Source organism: Ovis canadensis, chromosome 10 (genome assembly GCF_042477335.2).
Source record: "Ovis canadensis isolate MfBH-ARS-UI-01 breed Bighorn chromosome 10, ARS-UI_OviCan_v2, whole genome shotgun sequence".
In the NCBI taxonomy this organism is placed as follows: Eukaryota; Metazoa; Chordata; class Mammalia; order Artiodactyla; family Bovidae; genus Ovis; species Ovis canadensis.
This window is the reverse complement of record NC_091254.1, coordinates 62070539-62087875: the sequence shown is the minus strand read 5'-3', so window position 1 is coordinate 62087875 and position 17337 is coordinate 62070539. Positions and strand designations below refer to the sequence as shown.

At 37.9% G+C, this 17337-nt stretch overlaps 2 protein-coding genes across 8 annotated transcripts in view; one reads left to right on the top strand and one right to left on the bottom strand.

Moving 5' to 3' along the window:
- Window positions 1-8286, top strand: part of DIS3 (DIS3 homolog, exosome endoribonuclease and 3'-5' exoribonuclease) — a 27375-nt gene extending 19089 nt beyond the window's left edge. For 4 of the 5 annotated variants that reach the window (XM_069602317.1, XM_069602320.1, XM_069602318.1 and 1 more), the window contains 6 exons: window positions 1113-1269; window positions 2796-3010; window positions 3117-3285; window positions 3418-3576; window positions 4288-4410; window positions 5068-8286. In XM_069602317.1, coding sequence (XP_069458418.1) covers window positions 1113-1269; window positions 2796-3010; window positions 3117-3285; window positions 3418-3576; window positions 4288-4410; window positions 5068-5151 — 907 coding nt within the window. In that variant the 3' untranslated portion in view covers window positions 5152-8286. The remainder of the gene's footprint in view (window positions 1-1112; window positions 1270-2795; window positions 3011-3116; window positions 3286-3417; window positions 3577-4287; window positions 4411-5067) is intronic. The other variant, XM_069602322.1, reaches the window with a different exon arrangement.
- The window catches only part of BORA (BORA aurora kinase A activator), a 27392-nt gene continuing 18290 nt past the window's right edge, over window positions 8236-17337 (bottom strand). For all 3 annotated transcript variants that reach the window (XM_069602328.1, XM_069602326.1, XM_069602327.1), the window contains exons 9-12: window positions 16693-16825; window positions 13844-14454; window positions 9808-9939; window positions 8236-8554 (exon numbers count right to left, since the gene is read on the bottom strand). In XM_069602328.1, the coding sequence (XP_069458429.1) occupies window positions 8489-8554; window positions 9808-9939; window positions 13844-14454; window positions 16693-16825 (942 nt within the window). In that variant the 3' untranslated portion in view covers window positions 8236-8488. The remainder of the gene's footprint in view (window positions 8555-9807; window positions 9940-13843; window positions 14455-16692; window positions 16826-17337) is intronic.

Sequence of the window (17337 nt, the reverse complement as noted above, 5' to 3'; positions counted from 1 at the left end):
GTGACAGATTAATAATGCATTTTCAGTAACTTGGGAGAAAGCACTATTAAACAGAACACAGGGGCTTACCTGGTGATCTAGTGGTTAAGAATCTGCCTGCCAGTTCTGGGGGCATGGGTTTGATCCCTGGTCTGGGAAGAAGATTCCACATGCCTTGGATAAACTAAGCCCATGTTCCACAACTGCTGAAGCCTGCTCACCCTAGAGCCCATACTCTGCAATAAGAGAAGACACCACAACAAGAAGCTTGCGCACCACAAAAAAAAGTAACCCCCGCTCACTGCAACTAGAGAAAACCTGCTCACAGCAATGAAGACCCAGTGCAGCCAAGCAAATAAATAAAATTATTTAAAAAAAAAAGATCACTTACTAATATTTTGTATACACAAATCATTTACTGTGTTTGATGAAAAACAGTATCAAATTAGTTAAGAGTTTTGAAGTCAAGTCATAATGGGCCCAGATCCTGTTACACTAGTAATTCTGACCTTTAGTGAGAGATTAATGTTACACATCTTTAGTTTTCTTATCTACAAAATAGGACTAGTACCTATATTCATATGTATATGTATGTATATACATGCACACATACCACAATGAAAACAGCACTTATAGCACAATGCCTGGGACATAATAAGCACCCAAAATAACTATTTTAAATATCTTTTCATTTGTGGAATTTGTTGGTGAAAATTTCAGTTTTTTTAAGCCAATATTGATATGACCTAAATAGCTTTTAATTCTTAGAAAACTGTATTTCTGTAGATACAGAATTAAATAAAAATCTCCTTGGACTCAGTATAAAAAGGTGAAAATGCTTATGATTTAGGTTTTACATGTTACTAGAGTTAGTAAAGCTTCTGTTTTTTAATGCTGCTTGTAAAATACCCTTTAGCATAAGATTTACTCATGCAGTAGGTGAATTGTAAGAGATTGTTAGCATAGTAACTGAGACATGAAAGGGATGTTTAATTCTTAAAAATACTCATGTGTATACACACATGAATGTTTGCATAGGAATTTTCATTATCTCATTAACAGAAAAGATAACTTGTGAATGATATGTGGAAGTCTCATTCTTTTTCCTTATTTAATGTCTTTTCATTTGGCAGAGAAACAAATTCCATGGTGGAAGAATTTATGTTACTTGCCAATATCTCTGTTGCAAAAAAAATTCATGAAGAATTTTCTGAGCATGCTCTGCTTCGAAAACATCCTGCTCCTCCTCCATCAAATTATGAAATTCTTGTTAAGGCAGCTAAATCCAAGGTATGGTTCCATAGCTAGAAACATTATCTGTATTCATGTTGTGATATAGTGTTTGCCCTGAATAATCTATAGTCACAGTTCCATAAAAGTTTTGTTTCCTAATGCAAAAATGTGCCAGTAATTCTTTTCATTAAAGAAGTCATCTAACTTGGGTATGGTCATCTCTTCACACAGTGAAATCATTTGCCCTATACTAAAGCCAGATGTTCCAGGCTACGTTATTTATAATATCCTGAACGTATTAAACTTTTCCATGTCTCTGTGCTTTTACACATTTTCTTCATGCTTGTGTTACTTCATGTCTCCTCTGAACTACTGACCTTTTAAGACTTAGTTGTTTTTTTTTCCTCTTTATCTTCAACTCGCTTCAGTCCTCTTTCACATCCCTAAGGAAGAAGTCCATTTTTGCAAACATGGAAAAAAAGAAGAAACATAAAAAGGGGAACCCATTTTCTCAGCCCCTTTTTCCCCCTGCCTCTGGTTAGTAGACTTTTATTTAGACATGATTACCCCTGCTTTTGGGGTGACTATGGCTTGCATTGGTTTTCTTTGGATCACTTGCTCAAGCCACAGCTTTCCTGTCCAGAAGAGAGAGAAGAAAGGGTGTTGGATCTCAGAGCATTATTCTAACAGGAGGATGCTGGTTTCTCATTTTTCAGACCTTTATGGTGGGCCAGCTCTTATTATATCCATCAACATGGATATATGGTCTTCTCTTCTCCTCCAAGGCTTACTCTGTAAATTGGAGAATGTTCTCTTATTGTCCTGTTTCTTTCTGTGACCTGGGTAGAGGAAGGAAGGTTTATGTATTTTTGCCTCATCTTGCAAAGTAGAATAGGCAGTTAACTGCTGTATCATCATGTTGAGCTGTAGTCACCAATACTCTGGCCTTTACTTCTACATTGAATGGAGGAAAAGGATCCGTAGAGAAAATCCCAACATGTGGAAACGGAACCAGATCTGCTTTGACATTTCTCCAAACCAACAAAGATTAGGCGAGAACAGCTGGACTTTGAGAGGCAGCACTACTGCCCCCACTATTCGTTCCCCCTTGAAACTTCTTGAGAATGTTGGTACTTCAGCACCTTCAAATGAATTCAGAAAAATTTAAGGTTTGATATTACACAAAACCACTATGACTTTTACTAAATTTATTTTCAGTTCTCCTAGGTAAGGCTAAAAGGCATAAACACTTATTACCTGGTCAAAAGACACCATACTTTTCTAGCCTGATCAGTTACATTTTGAAGACATGGCTGGTAATGATTTTTAAATGTTTAATTTGATCCCTTTTCCATATTCTCTGGGCTTCTCTGGTGACTCATATGGTAAAGAATCTGCCTGCAATGCAGGACCAGGTTTGATCCGTGGGTCAGAAAGATCCTGTGGAGAAGGGAATGACTACCCACTCCAGTATTCTTGCTGGGGAATTCCATGGACAGAGGAACCTGGCAGGCTACAGTCCATGGGGTCCCAAAGACTTGGACACGACCAAGGGACTAACAGTTTTCTCTATTTATTCACAGAATTTGGAAATTAAAACTGATACAGCCAAGGCTTTAGCTGACTCTTTGGACCAGGCGGATTCACCTATTTTCCCATATCTAAACACCCTGTTAAGAATATTAGCAACTCGCTGTATGATGCAAGCTGTGTACTTCTGCTCTGGAATGGACAATGATTTTCATCACTATGGCTTAGCATCCCCAATATACACACATTTTACTTCACCCATCCGAAGGTACATTTTCTCCTTAACAAATGAGAGAAAATACTTTATTTCAAATTGTAAAAGGATATTTAAATGCTAACATGGCATGATTCTTATTTTTTCTTCATGTGTCTAGATACGCAGACATCATTGTTCATCGGTTGTTGGCTGTGGCTATTGGAGCTGACTGTACTTATCCAGAGTTGACCGACAAACACAAGCTTGCAGATTTATGTAAAAATCTCAATTTCCGGCACAAAATGGCTCAGTACGCTCAGCGTGCCTCTGTGGCTTTTCATACCCAGGTATTTGCCTTCTGTCACTAATGTTAGCAGAAATGAAGTTTTGTTCACTTTTAATTTGATTGCATAATTTTTTTTTGTTAACTTCAAAATACTTTAAGGTAATTCTTAATAAGGTTGTCTGCTCTTTTACAGTTATTTTTCAAAAGCAAAGGAATAGTAAGTGAAGAAGCTTATATTCTATTTGTAAGGAAGAATGCTATTGTGGTATTAATTCCAAAGTATGGTTTAGAAGGTACAGTGTTTTTTGAAGAAAAGGACAAACCAAAGCCACGGCTTATATATGATGATGAGGTACAGTATTTCTGATGGTTTTATTTTGGGGTTTTTCTTTTGGTGGGACTGGGAACGCTTTGTCTTCAGTAGGTTGCAAGTGGTACCTCTAACTGGTAAAATTATTTTTGTACCCTACAGAATTTTATGCCTACTAAGCTTAGCGTTTTACTCACAATTTCTCACCTCAGTATATGTTCTCATATACAAAAGTTATTAATTTCTTTCTACTCTGTAAAGTTTTCCCTTCTAAGGAAAACTTGAATTATGCTTTGTTCCTGGTGAACAGATGGATTAAAGTCAAGGAATAAATGGCTGTTGACAGCTCCAAGAAGGGAATTTTATCATCCAGTTCCCAGTGTGTTTTACCTGACACACTCCCTATTTCCCTGACCTTAGTAGAAGTACAAAACAAATTCTGCCCAATTACCTGTGTGCTCCTGTACAAGACCAACAATTTGCTAGTTAAAGGGTTGAGAAACCTGTGATTAATGAATAAAATATTGGTACCACAGAGTGAAAGGGAGAAGTTTGCACATAAATAGGTCATTTGTATGTGAGGGTGTTAGATTAGTGGTTTTGGTTATGTTGAACACCTAGGTGCTTATTAAATATTGAGGTTATTTTTAAACTTAAACGTTTAAATTAATTTGGAAGATAAATTATAAAGAATGAGAACCAAGCTTCAAGTGGAAAAAAGCAATTAAAAATAGTAAAATGTGTTTTGTTTAGATACCATCACTTAAAATAGAAGACACAGTATTTCATATATTTGATAAAGTTAAAGTGAAAATCATGTTAGACTCATCCAATCTTCAGCATCAGAAAATCCGAATGTCCCTGGTAGAACCACAGGTAAGACCAGACTTATGCTGTTCATGTTGTTGTGGAATAAACAGTACGTGTTTTGTGAAAGAGAGTGATACAGTCCTGGGTTACTTCTGTTTAGTTATAGAATCTTCAAAGTAGTGTGCAGGACAGGTATCTACAGAGGAAATCCTATTTTATCACTGATTTCCATAGGCTGCAGGAACTCAGGCATCTGGGCTACTTCTGAGTTCCTTGGTTCCACAAATGGAATCCTGAGATCCGCCTAGTTCTTTTTACCAGTTTTGAAATTGGCACTTTTGAAAAGCAGTTTAAAGTGTGACTCACCCTAAGACATTGGACCTTAACCTTGATTCTGCTCCCAACACACCTGAGGCCTCTAATGCTGACAGTAGCTCTCAGTAGAGAAACTGAGTATGTTATGGCTAAACACACCCTTTCCAAATGACAGGCGTCTGTCTGTTGAGATCATGTCTTCCTGTTATATCCTGAACCACTATTCCTTTGCGTGTGATATACATACATAGGTACATTGTGTGGAAAACTACTGTTTCCCCTTCCCCCCACCATCCCTCCATCTTTTTGAACTTCAAAGTGTCAGTGAAGAAGAGGAAGATTGGATTGAGGTTTCTTCATGATGTTACGCTTTTACTCACCTGTTTCTCCCATTTTGCTTTACTTTAGATACCAGGAATAAGCGTTTCTGCTGATTCTTCAAACATGGACATTAATGAACCAGAGAGAAAGAAGAAGAAGCTTCAAAAATAGCTACAGTCAGCAACAACAAAAAACTTCAAGGATTGGTTTCCTTTAAAAAAAGAATCTTGAGAGAACACTTGTAAACCTAAGAAGTGTGTGATATAGTTTGTTACTTCTAAGTATATTTTAATAATTTTTAAAATTTGCATTTTTATTGAACCGTTGACTGTGTCTGTCCCATCATACTGCTTCCTTCCAGGATTAAAGAACTATTTATGCAGAAAAACTCAATTGAATAACCATCACTTATATAGTGACAGGACAGAAACTGAGGGATCTGTGAAGATCACTGAAAGGGAGCACTCACCTGCTCACTGAAGAGGAGATGAGTTTTGCATAATTTGATTATCTACTATTGACAGAAAAAAACTAATTTTCCTATGGTGAAAATATAACATTTTTAGAAGCAAGGAACAATCTAAGTCTTGAAAGCTGTAACTGTATGGGATGGCAGTTTTTAGAATTCAAGACAATGAAGTCAAGAGCTGTCAGGGAATTCAGCATTTAATTTCCTCTGCCATCTTTAATTTATCTCATTTTAGGGCACCCCAGGTGGCATGGTAGTAAAGAATCTGCCTGCCAGTGCAGGAGACTCAAGAGACGTGGGTTCAGTCCCCAGGTTGGAAAGATCCCCTGGAGGAGGAAATGGCAACCCACGCCAGTTTTCTTGCCTGGAAAATCCCATGGACAGAGGAGCCTGGTGGGCTACAGTCAGTGGGGCGGGGGGTGGAGGGGAAGGGTCACAATGAGTCGAACATGACTGAGAAACTTGTACACACATGGCCACAACTTACATTGTATTCCTTTACTATTAAAAACCTGCATTTTATTAGTGGTCCGTAAACAGATGTGACTATTTGGGAAATTGTTGAAGGAAGGTGAAGTAGAATATTTTGATCTGACTGGGAAAATAGTTATTTTTTTAAATACCAGATAAGTGTGATCATCATCCTTGACCTTCAGCTCAGATATCTCCCTGAAAATAACACATTAGGGTTCAAAGAAAGCTTAGCGATGGCACTTTAAATGTCACAGCATGTTAACTTATAAAAAGGGAGTAATTAATGGCTTTTAAATTGCGTGTATATGTATCAGATTATGTAGGGAAGGAGGGGTTGAATGAGGTGTTGACTGAAGTGTTGCTGTTTGGTGTGCCAGTGACAACTGCTTTGTCAACCACAAAGATTATTAATGATAAAGTCAGTATTTTCAGAAATATTTTGGGATGCGGATACCCTAAAACATTTTACGTTGCTCATTCAATTTCCGAAGTACTGACAGTGTACCAGGCTTGTCACCAGTCAAGCAAACGATCTCTGCCTTGAAGGAGCTTGGAGGGCACTGAGTGAAACTAGCACACACACCAGCAGGTGTAGTGAGTGGGAGCAATTACAAGATGTACTGTCATCCAGGCACTCAGTAATTGGAAATACATTACTGACCCAGGGATTTCTGCAGAAACGACCGCCTGTGGCCAGCAGTATGTTATGTAAGTGAATACTGAAACATTGCAGGTATCGAAAGATGTATTAATATATCTCTGGTCAATAAGTTGATAAAATGGTTGTTCCCATTTCCTGGGACTGAGGAAAACATCCATACAGTGCGGCAGAACTTGCTTCCGTCAGAGGAAAAGCCACGAGTGAACTAAGCCCCAGAGTGCCTGCCAGTCAGCAAGCCTTGTCCATAGAGGCCAGTCATGTCAGCCTCCACCAGCCAGGGGGTTTGTGTCACTCCACCCTTCTGCTCTTGCAGAGAGAAAGCAGCCATGGGCTGCTTTCTGTTGATGTAAACAAATGAGCATGGCTACCTTCCAACCTTATTTACACATGGGGAAATTTAAGTTTCATAATTTTCATGTGTTTAACAAAATTGATTTCCATGCCCAACCGTTCAAAGATTCTTTGCCCATGGGCAATGGTCTCCCTACAGTTGAGGAAAAGGGAGGTTTCAGGTTAAGACAAGGCTACACTGACCTCATATATCTCTTTCCAGATTTCTTCTCTTGTGCCTCTTTTATATGGAAGGCCTAATTCAGGCTCTAGTCCCTACTGAGTAGCTCAAAATGACCAGAAACCTTATTTTCACCCTTGAAGCCTTTTCCTTGATAATCTAAGATGCTTCAAATGCCATTTCTTATGGTAACAACATAAATATTTCATTTAAGAGGCCCTGTTGGATAAAGACTATTATCCCCATGTAACAAACAGGTGAGAGGTTGATAGAGTTTTATGACCTATTTCGGGTAATAAGTGACAAGGAGGGACTTGAATTCAAGTTATAATCACAACTACATTTTTTCTTGCCTTGTGCTATTAAAAAAAGCACAACCAAGTCCTACTCCTGGGCTCTAGAATTCCTCTTATGTACGATTGTTTTAAGTTTCCATGACCCCCTGGAGAAGGGAATGGCAGCCCACTTCAGTATTCTTGCCTGGGAAATCACATTGACGGGAGCCTGGCAGGCTACAGTCCGTGTGGTTGCAAAGAGTCAGACAGGACTGAGCAACACACATGAAATCCTGTGACTGAGGACTCGGCTTCCTAACGCACTAATCAGCAGTGGAACTAGTGGCTGGTGGCTTTAATGGTTAGTGTACTGAGGGGAGGATAAGGCAGGTACACAGCAAGAAATAAGCCTTGCAGGCTGGCAGGAACTTCACAAGGTGCACAAAAGGAAGGGAGCATGTGACACGATGAGAGGATGTCTTTATTTCCTAGGGCTGCATGTGAATTATTATTCCTTAAATGAGACATTTTTTAAAAGGTGATTTGTAAAATCTGAGTATACATTCTCCAAAAGTAAAGAATATTTCCCCCTAAAATTATATACCCATTCTACTCTGAACCTGAATACAAAGTTCGTAAGTTCCCTTCTTAATATTTACTCCTTTCACAAAGGTTACAAATTTGAATTCATCTGTATATTCACATACTTTTATGTAAAATAAAACGTAGCACCTTCACAGTTCCTCATCTTCCCAGACTAATGCTAAATTAGTACTGTCAGTAAGGCTCACTAAGAAGCAGTTCATTGACCCTGTAGGACTGAAGCAAAGGTATCACTCAAGTTTTCATTAAACACATCACTCCATGTCAATATAAAAATATTTATTGATAATAAAATGAACCTGTACTGAAGTAACTTGTTGAAAGTTCCAGGAGCTTTTCTGTTGTCTCTGTGTCACTGAATTAAGCCCTTGATTTTTCACATTAAGGAGGGAAAGAAAAAAGCTCAGCATGTTAGTTGAAGCAGTTTTTCCCCAATCATGATCACATTATTGATCCCATGCATAAAAAATACGAGGAGCTGTCCAGTGATAGTCTTTGGTTCTGAGAGAGGTATCCTAAGGACTGCTGCATTGAGGCAGGTTTGAAGTTTTCAACCAACACCTTTGCATTGAGTGGTCTTGCTGTGAAAAAAGAAATACCTTATTTTCAGTTTAAACAGTACCATTTAAGGATACAATTATTATGTGAACTGTCTTTAAAACCTAGATGCAAATTTCCTTATGCACTCTAGAGGGACAGTGAAGACATATTTTGTTACAAATCAGTGTTCTGTATCATAAAAGTACTTCCTGTATCTTAATGCTTGTTTGCTTTTAAGTGGACAACTAGTATCCCACCCCTCATGACAAAATGGAGGAAAGGTAAAATAGTGTAGCCTGCATATTAAACTGGCACACAAAAATCAGATTCTCCTGATTAGTGAGAAGTTATATTATAAAGTTATAATGGAATTCTTCAAATATGAATACAGTTGTCCCTCAGTATTGATAGGGAATTGGTTCTAGGACCCCCACCCCCCAAGGATACCACAATCTGTGGATAGTCAAGTTCCTTATATGAAATGGCATAGCACTGATATTTACATACAAACATCCTCTCATATATTTTAAATCATCTCTAATCTACTTATAATACCTAATACAGTATAAATACTATGTAAATAGTGGCAAATACAATATAAGTTCCATGTAAATAGTTGGCACATGGCAAATTCAAGTTTTGCTTTTGGAACTTTCTGGAATTTTTTTCCCTTGAATACTTTTGATCTGAGGTTGGCTGCATTAATGGATGTGGAACTGGCAGATAATACGGAGGGTCTCCTAGTATATAGTCATAGCTGTCCTCTCTGGAGGTTCAGTGAATGTCCATGTCAACCAGTGTACTTTTCCAAAAATACTCAGCTTTTTAGATACATATATCTTACCTCTGAAGGCTCGGATTTTAAGAGTCCTTACCTTTGCCTGTTCTTAATTGATGTGTTATCTCTCAGTTGTACTATTTCCCTCTCTAATAATCAAAACTCTTTATATTTAGCTTTGAGACAATATTAGGCAAAAAGGTCTACCTCCCTCCTATTTGACACCCTCTCCTCCTGTTGCCCTGTAGCTTAAAGGAACTGATTTCAGCCCCATTTCCAAAGTAGCATTAGCTCCCCCACCCCGCCAACCCCAAGCTCTTATGCTCCCTCATAGCAGAAGAGTTAGGAAAATGAAGTGGTCTGAAGCACTTTCTCCTGCTGTTAAATGAAGACAGGATGAGGCATAAAGATGATAGTGGAGTTTTAAGCAAAATGGGGAAAAGAAACAGGCTGACAATAGTCACATTTAGTAAAATACTACAACCATTTCAAACTTGCTCTATGTTTTTTCCATACCTTTGTATTAAAAACTCGAGATTTATTCTCGACTTCCAAGGTTTGTGCATCACTTTCTTTGCAGTAACTTTCTGCTCCAACGGTATCCATAATATTGCTCCCACAATTCTGTGTATTATAGCCACTATCCATCTGCCAGGAATGAGGAGAGACAAAAACCACCACAGGTAACACCACAAACTAATTCACTTAACCACAAAATGTATTTTCAGAAACTTTTATGTTTAAGTAAATTTATTTTAGAATATTTATATAAAATGTTAAATATATATATATATGATATGGCTTATATAATTGAATGTAAAGACCATTTAAAAAAATTAAATCACTTTATATATATCATTCACAACTGAACACTACAAGTAATATTTAATATTGATTATATTGAATTTTAAAAGCAATATATAAACATAAAAGGTAGTTCTACATAGAACTGTTCTTCAAAGTAGTTACTACAATTCCTTCTAATAAAATACATCTTGTAATTTTCTTTAAAATCAGTGAACAAGGTGCCAAGAACATACTTTTCTGTTACTTTGTGCTCACATCCGGTGGATGAAAATAAAAATTACAATCAACTTCTTGCAATTTATTTACTAAGCTTGTCTCTAAAAGCTTACTTGCATCTCTAAATAAAATTTACCTAAAAAAGGCATGCTACCTTATGAGGATTCAAAACAACACACATTTTTAAAAGATGTTCTATACTCTAACCTATTGTTGAAATAAAAAATCTTACCTTCATAATAATACCATGTTTATATAATAGTTCTAGATGTTAGCTCAAGTTTTCATTTTAATTAAAACTGTAGCAGTCTACAACACACTCTTACAGCCCAAAAGAGCAAAAGAAAAAAAGGGACTCTAGCAAACTTCAATTTTGGTACAAACAGGACAAGTATTTTGTGAAGGCCTAAAAAAGTACCAGATCCCATATGGTACTCAGTGTAATATCATTCTCATTTTCTCCTTGCAATACCCTATTAACTGCACAGATAAGGAGACTGAGGCTCGGGAAAGATAACTTTCACAGTGTTGGGATGAGGTCAGGAAGAGTTGAGGGCCCCCTGCCTCTGTCCAATCACTGCACAGACTGCACTTAACCGCACAGTGCTGAGCGCCAAACAACACAACCCACAAGGCAGTCATCTTGCACTTAACCCCGATATGCCAACTATGATCAGCTAAGAGAAAACTACATTTGCCCCAATCACCAACATCAGAATAGCCTAGAAAGTCCATTCTATCATCATCTTAAGAAAAATGTAGGTAACATGGTGGCTGACCCCCTCCCCTGCCCCTCGCCAGCTCCCATCTAAGCCACTACTAATGTCAGTGCATACTGTGTGCCAACTAGACAACAGAGGTCACCTCACCACTCCCCACAGCCCTCAGGGGAGGCAACACAGTATTTCAAACTCTGGAAAGCCAATGTGACTGAAACAGAGAAGGAAGAGAAACAAAATAAAGCTGGAGAGTAAAGCCAAGGCCAGACCACGCAATGCTTTGCCAGCCACGCTACAGATTTCTGAATTAATGCCAAGGACTAAACAAGCAACAATAACAAAAAAAAAAAGCTTAGAAATTCAAGATACAGAAATAAAAACTCAATAGAAGGGTTATTATATAAAGTTGAGCAAATTTCCCCAAAATTAGAACAAAAGGGAGTTAAAAACAAAAAACAGTGAAAAGATTTGTTTAGAGAATCAAAAGGACTTCTGAAGAGAACAGTGAAAAGATTTGTTTAAATTAGAGAATCAAAAGGACTTCTGAAGAGAACAGTGGAAATTGAGGATAATATTCAAGAAAAGATCCAAGAAGTGAAGGGCAAGAGTTTACAAATCATAAGGAACTGAGTGCCAAGTGCAACTGATGAAAAGGAACCCACACCAAAGAATCACTGCAATTTCAGGACCCTTTACTCCAGAAAGGGGTAAAATGAGACCAGTGCAAAACGGTGAAGCACTCAAATGGTTTCAGATCTTTCACCAGCAACATTGAGAATAGAATCAATGAAACAACGCCGTCAAAGTCTGAAGGGCAATTATTTCCAAATTCTCAAATGTGACAGAATAAAGATAAATCCAGCAAAAGTGTGTTATCTTGAAAAATGGACTTTTCCCCAGAAAGCTACTGGAAAATGTGTTCCAGTCAAGCGAGAAGCAAGCCTGGAAAGAGAATGGGGCACAGAACATGGGAGAGGTTGAGGAAATTCTCAGGATGAAGGGATACTCCAGGAATACAGCTGGGTACCATGCCTGGAGGCCAACTTGTCACAATAAAGCAAGTCAAAAGGCCCTGAGAAAGGTGACCATTTCTGAATATCAGGAGCTACCTCTGTGGTTGGAAGTAAAGAATGTATGAAAATATTTTTAAACTACAAAATTTTCTGCTAACAGATAAAGCCCAAAAGGTAAAACTGAAACTGACAGGTAGATACGACAGACAGAAAGAACTATGTGAAGGAGACTTGTAAATGGGGAGAGAAGTTCTCTAAGATAGGCTGGGACATCCCTGCAGGTACTCAGGGAGAGAGTGGATGGCAATTTAGCAGTAAGACAGGCTCCCAATGGGTGGTTGGACTGGGTGATTAATTTGTATGTCTATGGAAGTATTTTCTAGTGCTTCTATAAGAATTCTGAAAGAAAGGAAGAAAAAAAGAGAGCAAAAAAGTTAATGATACTTTTAAGACTAAGTTTGACCTGATGTGCTTCTTTATTTAGGAACCAAATTTAGAGGCTGGAATATGTAAAGGTGATTCTAGTGTATTTTCTGAGCAATGATCCTAGAAGTTACGATAGACAATAGAGGCATAAAATATGAGCAAAGGAGTATATGTAATTTGGAGTCATTTAAAAATCTCTCCATGAGTTTTAAACTTTATCATGTCAAAACTGACAGCACTATAACATTATAGAGTTGTGAGGATTAGATGGATTAGTATAAAGAGTTTGGAAGAGTGTCTGGCACAGTGGAAGACTGTGTATTAATTATTACTACGGACCAGTATTAACTTAAAGAATATGGACTTTAAAGCCAGACTGCCAGGATTTGAATCTTGGCTTGACCACTTACTAATAATTACAAAGGCAATTTACTGATCCTCTCTGACCCTCAGTTTCCTCATCTGTAAAATGGGGACAATAGTTCATCTATTTCATAGGATTATTATGAAGATTAAACAAAGTAACACATGTAAAGTACTTGAAATAATGCCTGGTATATTTTAAGAGCTACAGAAGTGTCAGACATTGTTACTATGAAATGGGAGGTAGAATTGCCTTTCTGACTATTTTAAAGTTCTTTCAAAACTCCCAACTCAAAGAATATGGCAATTAATGAAACAAATGTCTTTCTGAAAGGAAGCTGCTAACTGTGAACTGTATTTGTCAAATGATCAAGCCTTCTTGATATTTGATACTACAAAATTGGAAATGTATGATTAAATGAAAAATGGCGGTTATGAATCACGTTTTTTAAAAGTACAAAAAAAACACATAAAATTATTCTCAACTATGTCTTCTCCCTAAATCATATAAAAGAAAAACCAAAACTATTGTATTTTTAGCATACAAAGCTACACCACAAACTGAATTCCTTTGGAACTAGCTCCACAGGAAAGAAAGGTGAACCCTGAGAAGTTGCCAGACTCTAGCAGCTTTCCGCTTTTTTCGTACTCCAAAGAATTATCAGTGAATATGATCATAAAATATGCATCACCAGGCCAAAGAAAACAACCCTCTTGATATCATCTAGTGCTGATTCAAAAAACAATATATAATGCGGTAGGTTTCACATTTAACCTATTTCTCTCTCTCTCTCTCTCTCTCTCTTTTCGGCCATGACCCAGGAAATGTCCAATCTTAGTTGCTGGCCAGGGATGAAACCCACGCCACCTACAGTAGAAGCCAGGAGTCTTAATCACGGGAAGGCTAGGTCCCAAACCCATTTTCTTTCTTACAATAATCTTATAAAGGAAAGGCTAGAGAACACCAAGGGAGCAAGGAAAGGACTCCAGAACATTCAAACACCTTACCTGAATGTTACTGCTTTCACAGGGAAGGACACTGCTTTCTGCGAGAGGTGACAAGCACATGTGAGAGCTTTCAATACTGAAAGCGATCCCGCTCATGGAATCTGCCGTGGGTAAATTCCCATTATGAACTGGCTCCTTAATCCAGGTGGTCTCATCGGCTATCTCGATGGGATCGACCATATCCACAGTGTTATTCTCCTTTTCACTCTCCACATCCTGCAGCAGTTCCAGTTCTTTCTCAGAAGCTCCGGACTGGCTCTGGGTAATAGACATGGCGGTCACCACCAAGTGCGCGCCGCGCGGAGACGCGTCACCGCCCAACTGCGGCAGGTGGGCGCCAGCCGTGCCCGTGGCTGGGGAGGAGGCGTCTGTGGAAGGAACAGCTGCCTGGTCTTCTTCATCTTCGCTACGAGCCTCAAGAGTAAAAGGGACCCGAATCAGCGAGGTCCGATACTGGGCACCTCCTCTGCACATCTCCAGTCTCATAGGAGACCAGTTTTTAATTGGTGAGCAGCCATCTATGTAAGGACTTCTGATATATGGATTGGTAATCCCATTACAATTGGTCCTAGATGAAGCATCAGGAGAATGAAAAGCAAACTTCCTTCGTTCTAAAAGATAGGGAGGGGAAAAAAATAGATGGGGAAGGAGAAATCACCTCATGAGAAATGGAAAAGCCATTATTAAATGGTCATCATCACAGTCCAGGACAGCAAAACCGGATGTCTCTAACAATGGTGGTATTTCCTAAAGTGAAATTTTGGTGTCAAAAATAACAGCACAAACAAATGTGTATCCATAGGCAGGGCGAGGCTCTTCAAACTCTGGTGTTTTCCCTTTTGTAGTTAAACAAAATATTTTATTCCCTGAAAATCATTTCCTGACAAACATATTGTTACAGCAATGCTGTTCAAATCCAAGATATAGAACAAGCCAGCTGACAGCTGCAAAATAACCTGGTAAATGAAATATGTAATAATCTGTCCTTAGGTAAAATACCAGCCATGCTTGCGTGCTAAATTGCTTGAGCGCTAAGTCACTTCAGTTGTGTTGACCCTGTGCAACTCTATCAACGGTAGCCCGCCAGGCTCCTCTGTCCATGCGGATTCTCCAGGCAAGAATACTGGAGTGGGTTGCCATGCCCTCCTCCAGGGGATCTTCCCAACCCAGGGATTGAACTTGTGTCTCTTATGTCTCCTGCATTGGCAGATGGGTTCTTTACCACTAGCACCACTTGGGAAGCCCCAGGTGGGCGCTGTAAGCAATATTAAAAGGTAAACAAAGGACTGCACAACAATGTCTGCAAAAATAAAGAGCTTAACGATGGTAAATGAAATTATAAAAATGTCTTACAAGTTAATAGTTTTTTACAACACTTCATTAGCTTAATAAAAACAAAAGTGTAAAAAATGGGCAAAGCACATAAACAATCCTCCCATTGGTAAATGAACTCATGAAGTGTTTGGCCACACAAATAATAAAGAGTAGGGAAATTAAAGCAATGAGTGGCCATTTGTTGAACAAAAATTCTGATGTCTGAACTAATAATTCCTTCACCTTCCCAAACAAATGACCAGTAAACATTTGGAAAGAATTCTACATTGTGATAAATTAAAGACGCAGAAATTAGTACAGTAAGAGACCTTTTTGTAACACACCAAATCAACAAACATCATAAAGAATCAAACAATAAAAAAAATCAAAAAGAACACTGGGAAGACCAATGTTGCTAGATGGGGGAAAATAACTTCCTCACACACCACAGATGAAAATTTTAACTGGTGCAACTTCTTAGGAAGAAAATTTGACAAAATTCCGTAAGAGCTTAGAAACAGTCATCCTTGCTCACCAAATAATTCTACTTCTGAGATTTTAACCTAAAGAAATAAATATATACAATACAATGTATATATAAGGAAAAATTAGAAATAATCTAAATGTTTACCAATGATTAAAAACAAAGGTACATCCATGAAATGGACTATCATACAGTGATTCAAAATCATGGTTTCAAACAATAATAAATGACTTGGATGACTTATGAATACTTATAATAAAATGCTTTGTGAAGAAAGCAGGATATGGAACTATGTGTGTGTGTTCATATATAAGTGGAGATATATATACACATATACACATGTACATATATAAGGAGAAGACTAACAAAAATAGCTTTCAGTTTTCTAACTGTATTTATCATGAATAGATTTTTGTAAACTGTGAATGATTTTCAACAAGTGCTGTAATTTTTTAAAAAAGAAACTGATATAGTGTAAGGAGAAATATGTAAATCCCCCCATACGATATTCACCTAAAAACGTTACGCAAACAAATACACTTTCACAAAATATAAATATCTGACTGTGCGTGCGTGCCAAGTCACTTGAGTTGTGTCCAACTCTTTGCGACCCTATGGACTGTAGCCCGTCAGGCTCCTCTGTCCTTCAATCTCTTATGTCTCCTGCACTGACAGATGGGATCTTTACCACCAGCACTGCCTGAGAAGCCCGAATATCTGATTACCAAAGTCTGAATTACACAGTGGAGGGCATTCCAAAACCAACTTATCTCTACAACTGCCATCTTTCTTTGATTCTGCTTGTAAGATATTTGATATAAATAGTGCTAGTCAAATTACCTGTATCTGACATGAGAGCAAAACCTTGCGGAGAATTTCAGTCTTTGAAAGTAAATTATTCCTTTTGTTAAAAAAAACCCAGGTTTCTAAATTTCAAAAGGGTTACTAGTCATTTGGAGCTCTATAGTTAGAACAAGCTAAAATAAGCCTCTGTAATAATAAACACTGATAATATAAAAATTTTAATTGGGCATTTTATTATAAGACATACCTGAGAGTGGTGTCTTTCCTATTTGAAACGCAACTGGTGAGAAAGTGGGTGAAGAAAATGGTGAAGGATTGGTGATGCTTCCCAAACTGTATCTTTTTGCACTATCCTGAATAGGGCTAGAAGAGAACTGCCCCTGTGATAAAATTAAATAAACAAAATTATAGGGATCTCCTCCTTAGCTTTGTTACACCAGGTGCTACTTGTCTTTATTTTCAAAACACATTTATAAGCTGAGTTGTATAATTTGGTTAGCCCTCAGAGAGCAAGATGCCACCTTTGCTTTGTGGCAAAAGGCAAGACACCAAAAGGCAGACCCATAGACACAGAAAATAAGCTTATGGTTACCAAAGGGGAAGGTGGGGAGGGATAAACAAGGAGCTTGGGATAAACACACACACACTACTATATATAAAATAGTCAATCAACAAGGACCTACTGTACAGCACAGGGAACTATACTCGATATTTCGTAATAACTTACATGGGAAAAGAATCTGAAAAAAATAGATACATATGTATGTATAACTGAATCACTTTGCTGTACACTTGAAACTAACACAACAATGTAAGTCAACTATACTTTAATAAGAAGAAAAAAGGTAAAAAAAAAAAAAAGAAAGACACCAAAAGGCAAGGCATCTTGTGA